This window comes from Mytilus edulis, chromosome 14 (genome assembly GCF_963676685.1).
Source record: "Mytilus edulis chromosome 14, xbMytEdul2.2, whole genome shotgun sequence".
NCBI lineage: Eukaryota > Metazoa > Mollusca > Bivalvia > Mytilida > Mytilidae > Mytilus > Mytilus edulis.
Window position 1 is genome coordinate 19,829,057 of NC_092357.1, and position 23,124 is coordinate 19,852,180.

Sequence of the window (23,124 nt, forward strand, 5' to 3'; positions counted from 1 at the left end):
ATTAATTAAACTCATTGACCTGATTATTGTGGTTTATAAATGTTTCTATGATTTATAGCCAACTTTTGATATTGAATGTTTTATGCACAACATACATCTATTACATGACATATATACATTTGTAATTTTGAATATGAATTATCAATAAGTATAAGCTATATAGTTATGAATTTGCTGAATATGTTATAAATTCCATTTTTAAATCAGAATGGTATATAACTTGAAATCACGAAATCCCGGGCTTTAAAACACGAAATCCCGAGGTCCCGAATTTAAAATAATTAAATCCCGACATCCTGAAATTCGAAAAAAAGCATTCCCGGATCCCGAAAGGGTCAATCCCGAAATCCCAATCTTAAACACACCCGATCCCGGGGTCCCGATAAAGGTCCTTTCCCCCCTCATCTAAGATAAAGTAAGTATCATCAGAAAGATCTTCATCCTGTACCTAGAAATGTCACTGGATGTAAAAAAAAAACTGACAATTAATCCAAAACATGGATTACTACATTAAATGGTTGGAGCTTACTATGGGAAAATTGAAGATTAATTGACCTTTGCAATTTGAGACTCAGGACTTCTGTGGGAAATGTCGAAATAAAAACAAAATTTATTCAAATCTTGAAATAAAGTTCCTTGCTTTGTAGAAACAACTAAACCAAAGTTACCTGTTTGTTAGGGTTATTTTCACACTAAATTATGTGAAAATGCACCTAGTATATTTTTACGATGCACTTTATTTAAAAAGTTGTATATTTTAAAGCTCTTATACATGTATGACACAACTTGTTGACTTGATAATAGTTTTATCACTGTTTGTATGGTTGGCAAACTTTCAATTCTTTATGTTTTTTGTTGTGAACTTAATGATCTCTACTTTATAGTATTGCCAATATTGTTTTTGAAAGTGTTCTTAACATTCATTAGATAAGTCACATGGAGTCAACATCTGGTTTATTATGGTAAGAAATTTATTGCTCCTGTAAAACTGCTTAGTCCTGAAGGGCTTTAAATATAACTTCTGTCCTAGGGTAGTACTAAAGGCCTTTAGTAATACATGTACTGTTAACCACACACAGTCTTTAGAGTCAGTAGAAATCAGCCAATTCTTTCATTTTAAACTGCAATTTCATGATTTCAAATGCTTCCAACATTGTTTATGAAAGTTTTCTTACATCCACCAGATCTTACATGATTCACTATAGTAAGATGTTTATTGGTCCTGTAAAACTATATAGCCAGGGAGAGGTTAGTTTAACTTCAGTCCTAGCCTAGCAAAATGTCCTCCTTTAATAATACTGTTGATAACTCAAGTAAGAGCCACAAGTAGAAATTAGAAAATTATTTCATTTGAAATTTCATCAAGACTCTCTAGACTTTTCTTTTAGAAAGACTAAGATATTTAAGTTCTTAATTGGAGGTCAAGGGTCTGATGGCCTTACTCCAATGATAATTGTTAGATTGTGCTGCTCTGTTGTGGATAATCATACAATTCAGAGAATAAGTTGAACTGAATATTCCAGTTAAGAGAGACCTTCAACAAATCCAATGGTCTACAGGGGTTATTGATAGATATACAGAAGCCAGAATATACCTGGCCTGGCCTTACTTGATAGGGAGGGGACACGATTCTTACTTCCAGTACATTGCTCTAGTGGTAAAGGTCAAATATCGGCAGTTTCACCAATATGAACATCTGGCCTTGAAGGCATAAAACTTTGCTCAGTGCTCAGAGCACAAAAATCATGCTCGAAACGTGAAATCCAGCAATTTGATTGGTTGATTTTCAAGTCTGAGTACAAAAATCATGCTCAAACGTTTTATGACTGTGAGGCCAGATTTCAGAACTTGCATCATAATGAATATTAGAATTAAGATGTGGTATTGCCAATGGGAAAGCTTTCCACCAAAGACTTATTTGCAAACATACCATAGATCTATAAGTTTTGTCATGCAATCATCTTACATTTCATTGCCTTGTTTTAATCAGGTTATTATTTTGTGACCATTACCATCAAATTTGAATGAAGGTTTAACTACTCTTTTAAAAAATGAAGGATGAATTTCAAAATGGAAATGAAGATCTATTATATTTGTAATGTGGGCTTTCGCAAATATAAAATTTTTAGATATATATTTGGTGTTCTTATAAGATTCCTTGCATACAAAAATTTAATGCAGGAATGTTTTTATGTTGAAAGTTATTGTGTTTTATGCTTTTTGGGAAAAAGAACTTCCTTAATTATAAATTCTATTTTACTTTTCATTTGAAATTCATTTTTTTTGTCTAGGTTTTCTCTCAACTCAGACTCCTTCCTCATTTAGAACATTATAAAATTAGAAGATGACTTGGTATGATTGCCAATAAGACAACTTTCCACCAGATATAAAATAACAATTGACATTTTGAAATACCTATATCATACCTGCCAACTTTTGAAAATGCCCATGGGGGTTTTAGCGCGCCACAACAATTTCAAACTGAAAGGTTAAAATTCTTTGCGACAACTATTTTGCGTGTGCTGTTTTGTAGTCTAGAAAAAGTGTCATATTTGCATGATTTGTAAGATGGACTTACATCCCTTTTTCTTAAGTTTCTTTGCATGATTCTAGTTATTATATCAGCAGAAAATATGAACATGTAGCTGTAAGACCAGGAATTATTTTCATGTGTAAGGATACTAAATAGTTGTTGACTTTTCCAATTTAAAATTATACACAAAGAAGGACCTTTATCAGGTTGGGAACAACACATAGGGATCACCCCTCAATGTTTGGACATTAAAAACCACTTTTTAAGTACAAATGAGCACACATTCATATTATTTGAAGAAACTTTTCCCAAAGAACTATACATCTTATGATCTATCTGGTATTATATGGTCAACACATGTCCAAGAACTTTGATATGTTCTTGGCCTTATATCTTCTTTATTATTCAAAATAATAGGACTCTTCATTTAGAAAAGCTGTTCCAAATATAATGTCAGAATTTCCCATTTTTAAGTTAATAAATCTACATTTTTCTATTTTATTTTTTACAAGAGTGACCCCTTGACTAAGGGTAGTCCCTCATTTAAGGGATTCCTCATGTTGATGTGGGTGGGGGTGGGGGGTCCATGTGAAAAATAATGAATAGTACATTATACTTTAAATGATTGAATACATAAATAAAATTATGTTACAGCAAGTGTACATGTAATGTCAATAAATTATTGAATAAACTACTATTTATTATATTCATGGTAGTACTGCATCATTGAAGTTTGTCAATCAGCCATGCTTTTATTCTTATTCTGTGTAAGAACCTCCTTGCAGTTGAAAAATCATTTGCCATGTTCACGTTTTTACAATTCTGACCAACAAACAGAGGAATACAACACAAGTTCAATATCTAGCATGTTAAAACAATCTTGAGAGAAAACGTTTTTGATTGGCTGATTAATTTGATCATCAGAAACACACAATTTGATTGGCTGAACACGATTTCCTCCATTGGACACAGTTCAAAATCGGGAACAACAATATTTTTCGTGTAGATTTTCACCAAATCGTGTTTTAGAGGGTTTTTCAGGAACACGATCGTGCAATCGTGACAAAGGGTCAAAATCGTGTAGTACACGCCTAAATCGTGAAAGTTGGCAGGTATGGGCATACACCACGGACCAAACCCGACAACCAGTTTTTCTATATATTTATACATTAACTTTCTAATAGCTGAACAGATAAGCCATCCTAATTTAAATATCATAAATTTTACGTTATATAAACTGTCAAACTTTAATACATGTTGTCATGATATTAGATTTCCCGATATTACAGGTATACTCCTGTTTTTTTAACTTATCGGACAATAAATCCCTCATACAAACATATATATAGCATACCTGCCAACTTTCACGATTTAGGCGTGTACTACACGATTTTGACCCTTTGTCACGATTGCACGATCGTGTTCCTGAAAAACCCTCTAAAACACGATTTGGTGAAAATCTACACGAAAAATATTGTTGTTCCCGATTTTGAACTGTGTCCAATGGAGGAAATCGTGTTCAGCCAATGATAATTGTTAGATTGTGCTGCTCTGTTGTGTGACGGCCTTACTCCAATGATAATTGTTAGATTGTGCTGCTCTGTTGTGGCTAATCATACAATTCAGAGAATTAGTTGAACTGAATATTCCAGTTAAGAGAGACCTTCAACAAATCCAATGGTCTACAGGGGTTATTGATAGATATACAGAAGCCAGAATATACCTGGCCTGGCCTTACTTGATAGGGAGGGGACACGATTCTTACTTCCAGTACATTGCTCTAGTGGTAAAGGTCAAATAATCGGCAGTTTAGATTTCAGAACTTGCATCATAATGAATATTAGAATTAAGATGTGGTATTGCCAATGGGAAAGCTTTCCACCAAAGACTTATTTGCAAACATACCATCTATAAGTTTTGTCATGCAATCATCTTACATTTCATTGCCTTGTTTTAATCAGGTTATTATTTTGTGACCATTACCATCAAATTTGAATGAAGGTTCAACTACTCTTTTAAAAAATGAAGGTTGAATTTCATAATGGAAATGAAGATCTATTATATTTGTAATGTGGGCTTTCGCAAATATAAACTTTTTATGCCCCACCTACGATAGTAGAGGGGCATTATGTTTTCTGGTCTGTGCGTCCGTTCGTTCATTCGTCCGTCTGTCCCGCTTCAGGTTAAAGTTTTTGGTCGAGGTAGTTTTTGATGAAGTTAAGTCCAATCGACTTCAAACTTTGTACACATGTTCCCTATGATATGATCTTTCTAATTTTAATGCCAAATTTGAGATTTTACCCCAATTTCACGGTCCACTGAACATAGAAAATGATAGTGCGAGTGGGGCATTCGTGTACTGAGGACACATTCTTGTTAGATATATATTTGGTGTTCTTATAAGATTCCTTGCATACAAAAATTTAATGGAATGTTTTTATGTTGAAAGTTATTGTGTTTTATGCTTTTTGGGAAAAAGAACTTCCTTAATTATAAATTCTATTTTACTTTTCATTTGAAATTCATTTTTTTTGTCTAGGTTTTCTCTCAACTCAGACTCCTTCCCCATTTAGAACATTATAAAATTAGAAGATGACTTGGTATGATTGCCAATAAGACAACTTTCCACCAGACACCAAATAACAATTGACATTTTGAAATACCTATATACATGTTTGTATGAGGGATTTATTGTCCGATAAGTTAAAAAAACAGGAGTATACCTGTAATATCGGGAAATCTAATATCATGACAATATGTAGTAAAGTTTGACAGTTTATATAACGTAAAATTTATGATATGTAAATTAGGATGGCTTATCTGTTCAGCTATTAGAAAGTTAATGTATAAATATATAGAAAAACTGGTTGTCGGGTTTGGTCCGTGGTGTATGCCGCCAAGAAAATCTCCTACTGATAAATAACTTTTGTTTGCACGTTTATTTATATACCGGCATGTAATTTAGGCCTTTGTTGAATTTAAGAATTTTAATTTGCGAATGATAAATGTTGTTGTTGGAAGGCCATGTAAATACATGTGCAATTAAAATTCTCTTTGGATTTAAAGATTTTTAATTTGAATGGACAATGATATGTGAGTTTTCACACTTTAAAGTTTCTTCTGTATATACATATGGACTATTATTTTGACAGAATAGATTTATTCATATGAAAATATATAAAGGTGTTGGAAAAATTCAGTAAAAAAAAATACTTAAAGTTTCTTATGTATGCAGGGAATAAGATTTTGACAGAATACATTTATTCATATGAAAATATAAAAAGGTGATGGAAAAGATTAGTAATTCTTAAAGAAACTAGACCGTTTTGCAATACATGTGTGCGTCTCAGATTAGTAAAAAATAAATTGACAAATTTGAGGAAAATTACTGTTTGAAGCATCAAATCTGAAGATTGCAATAACGATAGTGGATTTATTTTTAAAAATTGTAATAACAGTACAGTGAAAATGTGAAAATGAATTCATTACCTTATATGTGATAGATGTCTTGCTATGTACTTTTATAACTTTCTACAACTTTATTTTAAAACATTATCTGTCTGGTAATTTGCATTTAGATAAAAATGTTTAAAAAGAGGTAAGTCATAAATTGATCAAAGTATAATTAAATTGGAGTCTCCAAGTAGGATTTATTATTGCCTTTGTCATTAAAACACTGTTTTCCTTTCCTTTTAACTGAGTCCTTCCCCCTTGCTAAGACTGTGAGACACATGGGGATACACAATGCAACATAAAACATTGAGTTATCTCCCATTTCTAAGTTAATCTGTTTGTGAAAACAATGAGTTCTGAAACAATGAAAATCAATGTTTTCCTATCCTTTAATAGAGTTATTTCCCTTGTTGACACTTTGGAATTCACAAGGCAACATAAAAGATGGAGTTATCTCCCATTTTGAAATTGCTTTTACAACTGTGCTTATGATTATATGAAAATAAGGAGGTGAGGTATGATTGCTAATGAGACTAAACTATCTACTGTCAGGTTCAAATAAATTGGATATTATTAAATTTGATCCATTATGTGAAATAAATTATTGAAAAATTAAAATGTATAAAATACAGCTTTATAGTATTCAGTACTTTTAAAGAAAATCTGAATGAATAATTTTATTCAATTCTGACCATGTTTGCTTGCATGCATGGATCATTTTTTTTTTTTTTTTTTTTACAATTTATTTTAAATTGACAAATGATATAACGTATAAGTTATATTGCCTTCTTTCCATATTCTAAAGGTAACATACAAGATAACAACTTTAAAATCATTATAGATTGTTGAATTTTAGCCCTACGAACTTGATTTAGTAATTGCGGTTGCATTTCATGGTATCATAGATTTGTGGCAAACCCCAATAATCTGGGGTCTACAGATTATGTTATACTATCTATATCAATAGACTTTTCATGTAGGTATTAAGACTGTACACTGATAATTGATTAGTACCTGGTGTTTAGGAAGTGTGAACAGAGCATTCATCACCTCACCCAAGATATGTAGATAAAACAGGGACTGATTATTTACAGTAGATAGTTATATCAGTCTTAATTTAATTAAAATATGAAAAGTGGATACTGCATAATTAATGCTTTTATGTATAGATATCTTTTTTTTTAAAAACCTTAAACACCAAATTTTTGGGACAGAAAAGCTGAAGAACAGAAATAAATTTAATAGCTCCTTGCTTTTAGAAAGTTGGGGTACACCAAGGATCTGGTATACTAATTTATCTCCGTCTGTCCGTCCGACCTTCCATTCATCAGTCCATTATACCCGCTTTAAAAAATTGGGGTATACTGTTTTACTATATAGTGCATGTTATGTATATAGATAGGTACTGTGGATTCCTTATTATTCTTTAGATACCAATTTTTGTGGGTTTCTTGGATACAGGTGAACCACGATTTCAAATGTTCCAATGAATTACATATTTTCAATAGGCTTTTTTGTATACAGAGATTGGGAAAAGCACAAAATCAAATATCCACGAATATGAAAGTTTCAGCAATCCACGAAAATGGATACCAACGAAAATAAATGTATGCAGAGTATGTAGTCGGGATGCATTATCGTTTTAGTTAATTTAGGTTAGGAAATGAGAGATGCTAAATAGGTGATGACTAAAGTTTAAAGATAAGGCAGTTTAAAGCTGGAGTTTTATTTACAACAGGAGTGACTGATTCATTAAGGTACTTCAGTTTACTTTAAAATTTATTTAATTTTAGGGATCTCTTAAAATGTTTCTGTCTGTACATCTATTTCTGTTTTATTTTGTAGAGTTAAAATGAAGAAAACAGGTCGTACATTCAGTGTATACGATGGCAGAAGATGGCCGGTGGTGAGTAATATATACATTAGTTATCAAGTTATATAATGAATCTAGTGAGATCCTATATTAAAGACGGAAATAGAAAGCAGGAAAAAAAACATTAAAAAAACAATTAGGTCTTTCCTCACATAGGGGAAAGACTTTAGTTATTGTGCACACCCAGGCCACAAAGTTAGCATATCTTTTTATGGAAACAAGACTTCTTAATTTGTGTTTTCCAATTAATGAATCATTAAGAATACCCTCTTTTTTTAAATTGTAATTATCATCAGACCTAGATGTGTAAATTAATACTGTTTTGACTTTTCATTGCAAAATACAAATGTATTGAGTTATCTCCCTTCATGGCCCTTGGTTAATTTTATACTTAAAATTAAGATGCATGTTTCTTCCAAATTTAGTTGATAGTTCCTGTCATGCCAGTAGGACAAAGAAATATACTTTATTTTGCCCTTATTTTGTATGAAATAAGCTGTCATAAAAGCTGTTGAAAGTAAAAATTTATTAATGGTTAACAAAATCCAATCTGAATTTTTTATAAAATGGCTGCAATTCTCAGTGATCCAGTTCTACTAAACATTTTTCTACGTTCAAATTTTGTATGATTAACCCTGCCCTCTTGTTGCAATTTTCTTTAAATCATTGTTACCTATGTAAGTATGACGGTGTAAACAACCACAAAATTATCCAATATACTTTCCTTTTTGTCGTGTTAATAGTCTTAATGGGTTACCGAATGTAAGTAAACTTAAAATTATTGGTCATTTAAATGGATTACGATTTCTCTTTAAATTTTCTATTAAGAAAAGGAAAACTATCTTGAAACTTTGCCAGTACGTTGATTTAATTTCAATTCATCAGATTTTACACTGAAAGATGCCTGTTGTAATGAAAATGTTTTGTAAAATCGAACCACAATAAAGTACTACATTTGTACCTGTGAACAAAATGCTTCTTTTAATAAGATTTGACTTAAGGTTTCAACAGAATAGGCAATTTTCTCGAAAAAAAAAGGCTATAAGCTAGGTTTCATTTGAATGATTGGGGAAATTTAATTAAAAAAAGCAAAGATCTAATTAAGCCTTGGTATGACTTTAAAAGGTTTTGTTTGATTAAACTCTGATCTGACTTAAGGTTTTATGTGAAATTAAAGCTCTGGTCTGACTAAGTCTTTTGTTGGAATGACTGGTCTAATTAAAAGAAATATTGTGTTAAAAAATTGTTGGTCAGACTAAAGGGGGGGGTAAGACCTTTATTGGGACTCTGGGATTGGGTGTTTTTAAGCCCCGGATTTCAGGATTTGTCCTTTTGGGGTCCAGAATTTCTTTTTTTTGAAAATTGGGATGTGGGGATTTAGATTTCTTTAAGTTCAGGACCTCAGGATTTTGTGTTTTTAAGTCTGGGATATTGGGATTAGGATCCCTCCTAATCCTCAACCCCTCTCCCTCACTTAAGAATTTGTTGTAATAGGCACTGGAATGGCTAAATATTTTTTTGGAATAAGCTCCATTCTTTAACTGAAGGTTTTAATTGAATAAGTATAATAATTCTGAATATAGTTGTTGTAATGAGAACTTGTCTGAATAAAGACTTGTCTAAAATGAGAACTTGTCTGAATAAAGATTTGTTTAAATAAGAATTGGTCTGAATAAAGAGTTGATGAATTGAAACTGTTCTGAATAAAGATTTGTTGAAATGAGAACTGGTCTGAATAAAGAGTTGTTGAAATGATAACTGCTCTGAAAAAAGAGTTGTTGAATTGAGAACTGGTCAGAATAAAGAGTTGTTGAAATGAGAACTGGTCAGAATAAATAGTTGTTGAAATGATAACTGTTCTGAATAAAGAGTTGTTGAAATTAGAACTGGTCTGAATAAAGAATTGTTGAAATGAGAACTGGTCTGAATAAAGAGTTGTTGAAATGATTACTGCTCTGAATAAAGAGTTGTTGAAATGAGAACTGGTCAGAATAAAGAGTTGTTGAAATGAGAATTGGCCAGAATAATGAGTTGTTGAATTGAGAACTTGTCTTTGATAAAGAATTGTTGAAATGAGAACTGGTCTGAATAAAGACTTGTTGAAATGAGACCTGGTCTGAATAATGAGTTATTGAAATGAGAACTGGTCTGAATAAAGAGTTGTTGAAATGAGAACTGCTCTGAATACAGTTGTTGAAATGAGAACTGGTCCAGTCTAAAGAATTGTTGAAAGGAGAACAGGTCCAGTCTTAATTTTATGATTCTCATATTGTTACAATGTAAACCGCTTCTAATGTTACAAGACATCAATCTGTGAATGTTGTATTTATTTAAAGTGACAATTCCGTAACCAATTTAGGTAACACTGGCATTAACTCTATTCTATCTTGGCAGGATCCGCAAATATATTTGAAACATTCAAACATAGACAGTAAAGTTAATTATTTAGATATTATAGATTTTGTTGGTAATGATATAGGGGGGACCAGTATGCCTGAAGAACGTCTTATTTCCAATGCATCAGGGGGGCAACTAGTGTTTAAGTCTGGGCCATTAAGGCCAAAACTTGAATCTCTATCTCTGTGTCAATGGTCTAGGGCAAACTTGTCAATAATGTACAAGCTGCTCAGCACTGGAGAACTGGCACAGACACAGATCCTCGATTATTTATCATATACCATGAAATTTTACCAGTTAGTTTCGTCATGTGAGTTTGTGTCAGTACTTTTTTTTGATAGAGAATATCGTAGGCTTCAAAAGCAGCATACTTTTAGATGGGGTACTGACATTCCTCATTTGCAGTCAGTTTACTTACGACCTAAAGCTGTATACAATAAATCTCAGGCATCTGGTCCAATATTTAAGAATGCAAATAAACAGCAACAGGACTATTCCAAGTATACTTCACACTCTGTAGAAGGAAATGAAATTTGCAAAAGTTTTAACAGTAGGAAAGGTTGCTCATTTCCTAACTGTCGCTATGTTCATATTTGTTCAATTCAAGGTTGTGGTGCCCAACACCAAGCCTTTGCCCATCCAAAAAACGGATAAAGGTAAAGCCTGTGCGTGACTTGGTGTATAATGTTTGGCATGATGAACTAAAAAATGATGTTGATAAAGATTTTCTTTTGCAAGGCATAAAAAATGGGTTCGACGTTGTTCAAGATAATTTGGCTTCATCACACATTTCGGCAAAAAATCACCCTTCAGCTAATCCTTCAAGTCCTTTATATAACAAAGCTCATCAACAGATTTTGACTGAAATTGAAAATGGAAATTATGAGTTTGCTAAGTCCACACCTAAAATTATTAGCCCTTTAGGTATTATTCCAAAATCTGATGGGGGTGTAAGGATAATTCACGACTGCAGCAGACCACTTGGATCTGCTGTAAATGATTTTGCAGGGGATGTAGAAAAACAAAAGTTTCAATCTGTTGATGATGCAGCAAAATTAGTCACAAAAAATTGTTTCATGGCCAAAGTCGATTTAAAATCGGCTTATAGATCCGTCAGCATTAGTTCCCATAGTCAACAGGTCACTGGTTTACGGTGGACTTTTCCTGATGGTCAGACCCATACCTTTATTGATAAAAAATTACCCTTTGGTTCAAAACTTGCACCAGGTATTTTTCATAGGCTATCACAGGCTATTCGGCGCATGATGTCACGCAGAGGTTTTACCATTATAGCTTATTTGGATGATTTTTTCATTTGCGAAAAAACAAAGCAGCGCTGTGCACATGCACTTAGAATTTTAATTTACTTGCTGCGCAAGTTAGGTTTTTCTATTAGTTGGTCCAAGGTTGTTGACCCTTGCCAGAAATTAGTATTTTTAGGCGTGGAGATAGACTCCACAACATTGGAATTAAGATTACCTATTAAAAAACTTGATGAATTAAGGCGGGAACTAGCAAGTTTTCAGCAGCGCAAGCATGTTTCTAAGAAACAATTGCAGTCCCTGGCGGGCAAGCTAAACTGGGCTTCGTCAGTGGTTCACGGCGGGAGAGTTTTTCTCCGGAGAATCATTGACAGCATAATGCAGCTCAAGCATGACAGGCACAAAATGCGCTTAAGCGGCGATATTTTGCATGATATCCATTGGTGGTATAATTTTATGGCAACTTTCAATGGGAAATCCATCTTACTCAATACTAACCCTGTCACCTCAGTTTACACAATCATGCTTGCAATACAGGTGCAGGTGGGTTTTTTGGTACTGATTGGTTTTATGTCAATTGGAAAGAGGATTTCCCATTTGCGCAAACTTTGCATATAAATGAGCAAGAAGCACTTGCAGTGGCTTTGGCAGTCAAACGTTGGGCTAAGTGCTGGCAAAATAGGCGTGTATTTATTTATTGTGATAATGCATCAACTGTTGCCTGTATCAATAAGTGTACCTCAAGGAACAAACTTTTGATGTCCTTTTTGCGTGAATTGTTTTGGCTATCTGCTGCTAATAATTTTCATCTGGTCGCAATTCATTTACCAGGGAAGCAAAATGTTTTAGCGGATGCTATTTCCAGATTGCATGAATTAAAGTTATGTCAATTTTTTATGAAGGAATGCCTATCCACCCCTTTGTATGTGCATCACCTTGTTCCTCACATGTCCTGTCTTTCTCTCCGCTTTCTCATCTTTAGGCTTACAGGCACACAGTCATGACAGGTCAAGTTATTTCTTTAGTTTTCTATGGGATCAGTCTTAGCATTTTCTAACGCATGTCCTACTTTCTACCTTTACACAGGTTTGGGGTTTTACTTTGGAGTACCACAGATTTTCAACTGGAATTTGCTTTGTTTGTAATTATGTTTACATGTATTGCTTTATTGATATGCAAAGAAAATATTAAACTGTGGTTCTTTGTCCCAAACCTGTGTTTGTTCAGTTTATACTTCTAACTAAGAACCGGTTAACATATCTTGGGCCCCTTACTGATCTCTGATTAGTGTAAAACAGATGCTTCATTTGCACTGTATCTTTTCAGCGTTTGGTTCGGGCCCCAAAAGGGAAAGTATCTTAGTATTCACAACATAGTCCCTAAATAGATTAAGGCGCAATATATAGGGAGGATTGGGGGGGACTAGTAATGTGGATTAATGGAACTATTTTGTATAAATAGATTATTAATACACAATACGTTTTTGTGCAATGCTGGTACATATAATTTTAATTGGGAATCCCTGTCTGCTATTTGGTCCAATCAGCTTGGGGGTTTCCCAGTTGCTGCTGCATGTGAAATCTCGTTTACTAATTGCTTTTCGAGATTATCCTAATTAACCAATCAAAATTAACACTGCATTTGAATTAACCAATCAGCGCTTAATTAACAGGGCTTTTGTTTTAGGCACAAGCACATAATTATTCTGAAAGCAACGCTTGCTTGGAGCAGACATTCTAATTTTCTGGGAAATTATTTATTCCCACCCTCCGCTCCCTAGAGGATAGGAATAAACCAGCCATCTCACGCTGCTGCAGATGAGATTCCACAATGAAACTTAAACAGACAAAGCCGATTCTGCTTCCTGATTGATGTATTTAATTTTGTCCATGTCGTAACATCAATTTTGACATTAAAAAACTAATTCGGAATGTTATTAATGCAAAATCACTTCGTATACGTTTCCTAAACATTCACATATAATATGGTTAATTTCCACATTGAAAACTTGAATCCGTTCATGATTTTTATAAATAAATAATTTCCCAGAAAATTAGAATGTCTGCTCCAAGCAAGCGTTGCTTTCAGAATAATTATGTGCTTGTGCCTAAAACAAAAGCCCTGTTAATTAAGCGCTGATTGGTTAATTCAAATGCAGTGTTAATTTTGATTGGTTAATTAGGATAATCTCGAAAAGCAATTAGTAAACGAGATTTCACATGCAGCAGCAACTGGGAAACCCCCAAGCTGATTGGACCAAATAGCAGACAGGGATTCCCAATTAAAATTATATGTACCAGCATTGCACAAAAACGTATTGTGTATTAATAATCTATTTATACAAAATAGTTCCGTTAATTTGCTCTATTGTAACGGAAAAAGTATAAACTTGATCTGTAAACATAGTAAAGTGTACAAAAAATTAATTCTTTTAGGATCTTGTAGCTGCAGTTAAAAACTTCATGAATGAAATGAAACGAACACACACTAACAAATTAGAAATGTTGATCAATAAATCACTTCTTATGAATGGAAGTTACCAATCCTTTTAACAATGAAATTCCATGTGATCAGCTTCATTCATAAACTTGACATTACCATACAAAACTCATTTTGTTCAAGGCACATTAATGTACTTAACATAAAATCTATTATGTACAAACCACATGGGATTTCGTGTTTTATTTCCGACACTTCCTAAATAACAATACCCTATGTGTAACACTAATCTTCTTGTATAACTTTGTGTGGTTAATTGGCCACATCATTTGAGAATTTTTAACACCCCATAACCGGTCACCTTGGTTATAGAGATACTTGTAGAGTGAAACACTTAATTTTTATTGGAATAATTACTATTCGTAAATTTGGGATATTTTCCGAATGCTCATGTTATGAATTTAGTTACTTAAAATTATGGAATGATGTTATGCAAATTTATTTGATTTTATCAAGTCTCTGGAGCAGGACGGACATTTCATACGCAAGTACAGTAATATTTGTTTTTAAATTTTCCAATTTATCAAGTATAATTTAGTGATTTTTTTTAGTACTCGGAACATTTTCATGTGCAGTTTTCCTATTTGGTTATAAAGTATAGCTCTTCATTACTGTTAAGGTTCTCATATGCATCCTTGGCTTTCAAATATAGGGCTTTGAGTGTTCCTGTTAAAGGTTAATCCAGAAAAAAAGCTTCAGGTGAATGTAATGTATAATATGTTGTTTTCATATTTTGTTTTTTGACAATAGAGGATTTTGCTATCATTTTAGATCACTTTTGGTCATAAACTTGTTGCTCTAAATGTGTTTCGGTATTTACCAATCATTGACTTTTAAAATTTTTCGATTGACTTGGGTCCCTTTGAGCAAAAGTTATCAATCAAGAAAAAACGCTTTAGACCTTGAGACGCATAATATAGAGTATAATTTTCAATTTGTTGTATATATTACATAATTATCTAACTACGTGTGACATTAAACCATTATCCTCTATGTATCTGATTTGTCAGTTACTGCCTTGAAGCAAGCCAATTAGTTAGGCTCCTCAGCCTGTTTTAAGTCTCACTAAAATAAATGTTTTGTCACTGAAGGCATAAATAGTGTTACATAATATGTAATTGTCACCTTCAAGTTTTTGCCATATATTTCATATAAAACGATGTGTTTTTAAAAATTGATTGTTACAAATTAAGGTACTTCCTGGTTAGACTTTAATCATCTTGGAACCAATATATAAACAACAATTTGAAAGAAAGGTAATTTTCCAAATGCATTTTCGATGTACTCTGTATGTAATTATCTGATTTTTCTTGATCTTTCTGCCTTTAAGCGAGCTAATTATTTAACTTCAGCACCTTAAATGTTATAACTCTCATTTGTACCGGTACATGTAAGAAATGTCACTGACGTAGGCATGCAAACTGTTATGCAATTAGTATTTGTCACCAACAATTTTTATATTATTTTATGTAAAAGTTTTAAAAAAATCTCAAAATATTGTAAGTTCATTTCTGGTTGTGTTTTAATGAACTTGAAATCAAAACACAAACAACAATTTTTTTAAGAATGGAAATTTGGCAAATGCAATTTTGATGTACTTATTATGTAATTATTTGACTGTTTGGTTATGCATGCCTTTATTAGCAAGCTAATTAATTTCATTCTTACTGAGAACCTGTTACCTTTGTCTTAATTCTCGCACTTGTACATGTAAGAAATGTCACTGACGTAGGCATCTATAGTGTTATGCAATAAGAAATTGTCACCTAATATTTTTTGCCTATATATATCATATAAATTATGTGGTTTATATATGATGATATAACAACAAGCAATTATGAGGTAAATCTGGTTGGATTTTAATCAGAATTGTACCAATAGAAACTCTGAATAGTTAAAGAATTGACAAAGGTTTGAATATTGTTTGTTAGTCTTTTCGGTGTGAATTAATCTTCCTGATTTTTAAAATTCTTAAATGGGTTTGTTATAAACTTTTAAAGTTAAATTGATTATTATAGTTTGAATTTTGTTTAACATGATGACGGCAGATATTTTATGCACATTCAGGACAACTTACTCTTATAGATTAGCTTTTCAAGTTTCCTAAATAATAAAAATTGCAATGCCATAAAATATTTTAAGACTATATAACACACTAAATGAGAAACATAAGCCGTATAATATTACAGCGCCTTAAAACAAAATGACAAACTATTATAGTGTTGCGTAAACAAGGGTATTAAAATAGATTGTGTGATGTAAATAACATTAGCTGTTTGGCTAAATTCAGACTTTTGATTGTCATTACTAAGTGGATCTTATCTGGAAATGTTCAGTCAAGGAAATTTCATGTGGTAAGGTACAAAAGTTCAACCGCTTATCATGAGTTGAAATTTACCTGGTATAAAAGGAGATGTGGTCCACATCATATGTTCTGAACAGCCTCCTTGTTAGTATAAGTGATGTCTAGATGTCTAGATGAAAGCTCAAAAAATGAAAATCTTGTACACTTCAATTGGCCCTTAAGTCTTTTTAGGTGTTGAAATTCAGCAAACATAGAAATATAAATTATAAATTAAAACTTTTAAATCTATAAGACATTTTAATACTGTAAACCAACTTATTTTCGCAGATACTTTATTTCGCGTTTTACCCTTTCTTGACCCCTTCGCGGCTATTTAATTTCGCGATTATTTGATTTACTTGATACAGTTTATTAAGGAAAGATCAAAGATTGACATATTCGCGACGATTTATATTCGCGTTATTTTTCTACTCGCGGAAGTCGCGAAAATAAATCGCTCGCGAAAATAAGTTGGTTTACAGTATCTAGGTTTTTGGGTGCATGGTTTTTTTTGGTTTTTTTTGGGGTCAACAATGAGCCTTTATTAATTTTCTTAGCAAACTAATTTGATCATTTTACATATGTAGCCGTTAGGCCAACTAAAATTAATTAGTAGATTTTCATCCAAATTTTTGAAAAAAATGGGGCGGGTGGGAGGATTTTATTTTTTAAATTTTATTTCATATGAAACCTTCTTGTCATGTGTTATTCATATATGCAAGTGTAATAATAAGCTTATATCATATAAATACATTCATAAGGTATCGTGTATAAGACAATAACAATCAAAACCAAGGAGTAACCAAAGACTCATAAAACCAGGTGCTCCGCAGGGCGCAGCTTTATACGACCGCAGAGGTCGAACCCTGAACAGTTGGGGCAAGTATGGACAAAACATTCAAGCGTGATACAGCTCTGAATTTGGATTGTGATCAAATTTTTGACATTACATGTTTTTTTTTACACAAAACAAATGTCAAGATTTTACAAATCAATTAAAGATTTCTTCTTCAAACTTATTTAAATCTAAAATTAAATAGTTGACACAGCATAGGTTTCTGACACAGAATGAATGTGGTCTAATGAACTTAAAATTTTTTTTTTGCCTTTGAGCAATTCACTATGCTGTTGAATATTAATCCTCTAAAAGAAATGTTTGAAGAAATTTTCTTTTTATTTATGAAATCTGAAATGAGAAAAATTTAACCCCCCCATTTTTTTTTTCACATCCCCGTTTCCCTTTTTCCAAAACTGATATCAATTCAAATTTCTAATGGAGTTTGCAACAATAACTACTCTTTTAAATACATCATAAAATATTAAAATGTAAAATAAAGTGCTTGTTATCACTGAATGGTAAAGATTGGTTGGTAGTAAAAGTGAATATACATTGTTTATTGTATAAAACAATAAAAAAACTTCATCAGCAACATTTAATATTGGCAAATTTCCAATGAAGTTATTTACATAAAGTTATTGGCAAATAAAAATAGAAAATGACATCATAGTCATGTCTGGCAAATGTCCAACATACATTATCTAAAAACATTTTAGATAAGATAAGGAAAAAAAGCTTCATCAGCAACATTTTATATTGGCAAATTTCCAATGAAGTTATTTACATAAAGTTATTGGCAAATAAAAATAGAAAATGACATCATAGTCATGTCTGGCAAATTTCCAACATATATTATCAACTACTATTCTATACAAAGATTATTACAATATTGTGCAATTAGATATTTCTTGCTATTGTGCAATACTGTGCAATTGAAAATTTCTTGCTATTGCACAATACTTGATATGGAATCCTGATTTGGACCAACTTGAAAACCGGGCCCATAATCAAAAATCAAAGTACATGTTTAGATAAAGCATATCAAATAAGCCCAAGAATTTAATTTTTGTTAAAATCAAACTTAGTTTAATTTTGGACCCTTTGGACCTTAATGTAGACCAATTTGAAAACTGGACCAAAAAAAGAATCTACATACACAGTTAGATTTGGCATATCAAAGAACCCATTTATTCAATTTTTGATGAAATCAAACAAAGTTTAATTTTGGACCCCCATTTGGACCAACTTGAAAACTAGGCCAATAATTAAAAATCTAAGTACATTTTTAAATTCAGCATATCAAAGAACCCCAAAGATTCAATTTTTGTTAAAATCAAACTAAGTTTAATTTTGGACCCTTAGGACCTTAATGTAGACCAAAAATTAAGAATATACATACATAGTTAGATTCGGCATATCAAAGAACCCCAATTATTCAATTTTTGATGAAATCACACAAAGTTCAATTTTGGACCCTTTGGGCCCCTTATTCCTAAACTGTTGGGACCAAAACTCCCAAAATCAAACCCAACCTTCCTTTTATGGTCATAAACCTTGTGTTTAAATTTCATAGATTTCTATTTACTTATACTAAAGTTATGGTGCAAAAAACAAAAATAATGCTTATTTGGGCCCCTTTTTGGCCCCTAATTCATAAACTGTTGTGACCTCAACTCCAAAAATCAATCCCAACCTTCCTTTTGTGGTCATAAACCTTGTGTTTAAATTTCATTGATTTCTATTTACTTATACTAAAGTTATTGTGCGAAAACCAAGAATAATGCTTATTTGGGCCCTTTTTTGGCCCTTAAAATTCCCAAACTGTTAAAACCAAAACTCCCAAAATCAATCCCAACCGTCCTTTTGTGGTCATAAACCTTGTGTCAAAATTTCATAGATTTCTATTCACTTAAACTAAAGTTATAGTGCGAAAACCAAGAAAATGCTTATTTGGGCCCTTTTTGGCCCCTAATTCCTAAAATATTGGGACAAAAACTCCCAAAATCAATCCCAACCTTCCTTTTGTGGTCATAAACCTTGTGTTAAAATTTCATTGATTTCTATTCACTTTTACTAAAGTTAGAGTGCGAAAACTAAAAGTATTCGGACGACGACGACGACGACGACGACGACGACGACGACGACGCCAACGTGATAGCAATATACGACCAAAAAATTAAAATGTTTGCGGTCGTATAAAAACAAAAGACATTTACATCAACAGTTACAAATAATAAGTAGGAAACAACACGAACTCCACTATTAAAAAACCAGGAGTGAAATCAGGTGCTTTGGAAGGGTAAGCATTTCCTGCACCATATACGGCACCCGTCATGTTATTTCTTTATTCAGTTCGGTAATGATGAAAGGTTGTTATGACTGAGGAAGAATATCACTGAGATATGATTTCTGACACACTTTTGTCATAATGGACAATCAGCTCATGAAGGCGACCATAAAATTGCTTGAGTGATGACCTTACGTTGATTGATTCATAGCCCTGTCTTAGCAACTTTTGAGCAAGCAGTATTCCTCGTTCAACAAAATCAACGTACTTTGAGCTATAGCTCTAAGAGTAACGTACATGTATCAACTGAGACACATATAGTCCATATGCTGTTGCCGCCTTTTTCAAATTCATAAATATATATCTCTGATCTGTTCTACATGTAATTGCCGCTTTAGAAACCTATTTTATAGTAAACAGCAGAAGTGTGGAGAAATGCTCTCTTCAGTTGGACTACCTACATCAAATGTATTTTGCTTTCTAAGCAATGTTTTGTTGCCCATAAAAAAAAATGAAGCAAATGCATTGGTGTGCAACACAAGTACGATAAGTACACAATAAAATGAAATCTCAAACAGTGTTTAAATAATAGGATTGGTCCTTAATATGCAAGATGCATATAAGATGCATATATAATTACAATGTAAAAAATAAAGTTGTTTAATGTCTCTATCGTGGGTATTGGGACAGAGGATGTTTTCTCTATTTCTGCAAAAAACGAAACTAAGGCTAAATCTAAATCTAAGAGCTTGCTATCAATTAATAAATTAAAAATGTGTATGTTTGTCGATTTGTTTAACTCAATATACGGTCACCAATCTAAAAAGTTCATGCTTGTGCTAATTTCTTTATTCCAGTCAAATGTGTTCAACGATTCTAACGCTTTTGTGTTTCATTCACAGTCCAAATTTCTTGACACAAAGTCATTGCATAAATAAAATAAATCCACATTGTTTTACTCACAAACATTTGTGTCATTTGTGACATACGGCGATTTGCGTTCTTGGGCACAGCGTTTTACTCGTAACCCGAATATTTCACGCCCTTCTCGTAATCAATCTCTATTCTCGGTAAATGATGTTGTCACCAAAGATCAGCAGAATATATCGACTAAATCATTCAGTAAGAATACGCTAAGAAATTACGAAACCGAAATTTAAAACAGGAAGTTTTAGATGAAACGAAATTATCGACTGTTACTGGTAACGGAAATGAACAAAATCCGGAAATCGTATTTTTTTCAAAAATAAAAAAAATCGGGGCGGGAAGATTTCAGAGGGGCGGGCGGGGATGAAAATCTACCAATTAATTTTAATTGGCCTTATACATGTTATATGTACTCCATATAAATAAGCATTGTTTTTTGCTCAACAAATTTTATCATATTGTTAAGATATTGAAATGGGAATTTTTTTCCTAACATATAAAAATTAGGAACATTTGGTATGATTGCCATTCAAGGCAGAGTGTCAGTCCTCAGGATTTTACCAACAAAATTTTGCGTAGGACTGACACAATTTTAGTATTTTTCAATAGAATTAATAGTGAGGACCAGTAGATTTTCTTCAAAGACCACCAAGGGAAAAACTTCCATTTGTATGATTGCCATTGATTGGCAATGAGACAACACTCTAGCAGAGACTTGAAATGACAGACGTTCACAACTATATGTCTCCGTTCATCCTTCTTCAATAAGCAAAACACATACCACATAGTATTAGCTGTAAAAGGTCCCGTAAGGACAAATATAAAAGTATTCAAAGGAGAAAAACTGTTCTAAATAAATATGGACTCCTCTGTGCAAAACATGGAAGTATTTAAGAGGACATTTTTCAGATATAACGCCCAGTAAGAGTTTGTGTACATGAAAATTTTATAACAAAAACAATAATTTTTCTATTTGAACATGGTGAGTTGACGTCATATTCTTATTCTTGAGAGTTTCGGACACACAGCAGGAATATCAGTTATCGTATCTGAATCATAGATTTACAATCAATCTTTTGTCGATTTTGACATTTTAATCGTTTCAAATTGGTGAGATTTGAAATGATTTAAATTCTTTTTGCAACAATAGAGATTTTAAAAGATGTTATTAACGATTAGAAATAGTTCAGGGATGAGGTGTGGTTTTTATGCATTTAAAAAATTTCCATTGCGTCAAAAATACAAAGAAGGTTACTGCCCCTGTCTTTCAGTGATACTTTCAGGTTACTTCTGCATGGGAAAAATCAAAAAGAATTGTTTAATCATTCTTTTGATACATTGTGTAAAAGTATATGTCTTATCTTACTCAAATTTGTACAAGGCTTTCAATACTGAATTTGGGAATCTACATAGTCTGGATATTATATTAAGGCAATATTTGTTTCTGATTGGCCAATTATAGAAACTTCTATCATGAAACTTCTTTTTCAGGGATTGATGATTTGAAAAACAGTTTTACAAATTTGTTATTAGCATTGATGGCAGCTTTAGTGACACAATATGATATCCAAGTGAAACTTGATGATACATTATATATTATTCATGTTTTGTCTCAAAGTTTACCAAATTTTAAAGGGGCACTAGCTACGATATATATAAAAAAAAATAAAGTATGATTTTTTTAGATCAATCATTAATCAAATTGGAATAATGAAATGATAATTTGCTTTTAGCAATCAATTTCCTTTAATTTTGTTGAAATAAGCGATTAAACATAATTTTTACTGATTCACTTGCAAGTGAAAACGTCATCATCATTCTAACCGGTATTCATTTGAACTTCAAGTTAACCCCTAGCTAGAGATTGACAACGCATGCATTGTACGTGTACTGGTTATTTAAAGAAAAAGAATGTCAACAATGAAAGTGAAACTACGGTAAATCATTTGATTACTAATTCGATGCACATAAAATCATTCTTATACATGTATGGTTAAAAACAATGAGAAACATCTATTTTTAATCTATAAAATAAAATCAAACAGACCTATAAAAATGCAATTGCACGTGTTGGTTTAATCTATTTGTATCTTTATTTTTGTTTACATCGCTTATATGGTCATCTGAGGTTAAATCGATAGTTAATTAGATGGCGTCTGGACTAAAATACACACGAAACGAACCTATATATTATCTACCCCATGCTCTGTAAACTGTTTATTTTAGACTTTTGATAGTTTGGATAAATGTTTTACATTGTTATAAACCAAATATGAGAATTTGAGTCAAATCGGTTACAATGAATTTGACAGCTAGTGCCCCTTTAACCAATGTTAATTTCAGGAAAAATTTATTGAAGAGTCTCAAGGCATTCTTTATATACATACAAAGAAAAAGAAATCTTGCTGCCAGAATAATTTTCAATAATAATGCCACATGGGGGGGGGGGGGGGGGGGGGGGGGGGGGGGGGGGCTATAAAGATTATCCTTGTCTGTCTGTATATCTTCATACTTATTGAAATTGCATGGTTTATGTTTTCTAACTGAAGTTTCTCTTGAATAACTGAATGTTGTAAAAAAAACTTACACACAAAACACCGTTCTAGTTTTAAATTGGGTGGCATTACATTTACCATTCTTGAGTTATGCCCTTTAGAAATGGACAAATTTCAGTTTTCTAACAGTTGTCATAAATCGCTTGCTGTTTTTAT

The 23,124-nt window shown here is 32.4% G+C and overlaps 1 protein-coding gene and 1 pseudogene across 5 annotated transcripts in view; both read left to right on the plus strand.

Moving 5' to 3' along the window:
* Window positions 1–23,124, plus strand: part of LOC139503684 (serine-rich adhesin for platelets-like) — a 68,051-nt gene that overhangs the window by 14,564 nt on the left and 30,363 nt on the right. For 3 of the 5 annotated variants that reach the window (XM_071293504.1, XM_071293509.1, XM_071293505.1), the window contains one exon: window positions 7,832–7,892. In XM_071293504.1, coding sequence (XP_071149605.1) covers window positions 7,832–7,892 — 61 coding nt within the window. Of the gene's footprint in view, window positions 1–5,311; window positions 6,132–7,831; window positions 7,893–15,197; window positions 15,274–23,124 lie in introns of those variants that run through there. The other 2 variants (XM_071293506.1, XM_071293511.1) reach the window with 2 other exon arrangements.
* On the plus strand, window positions 10,569–13,295 carry LOC139502841 (uncharacterized; annotated as a pseudogene).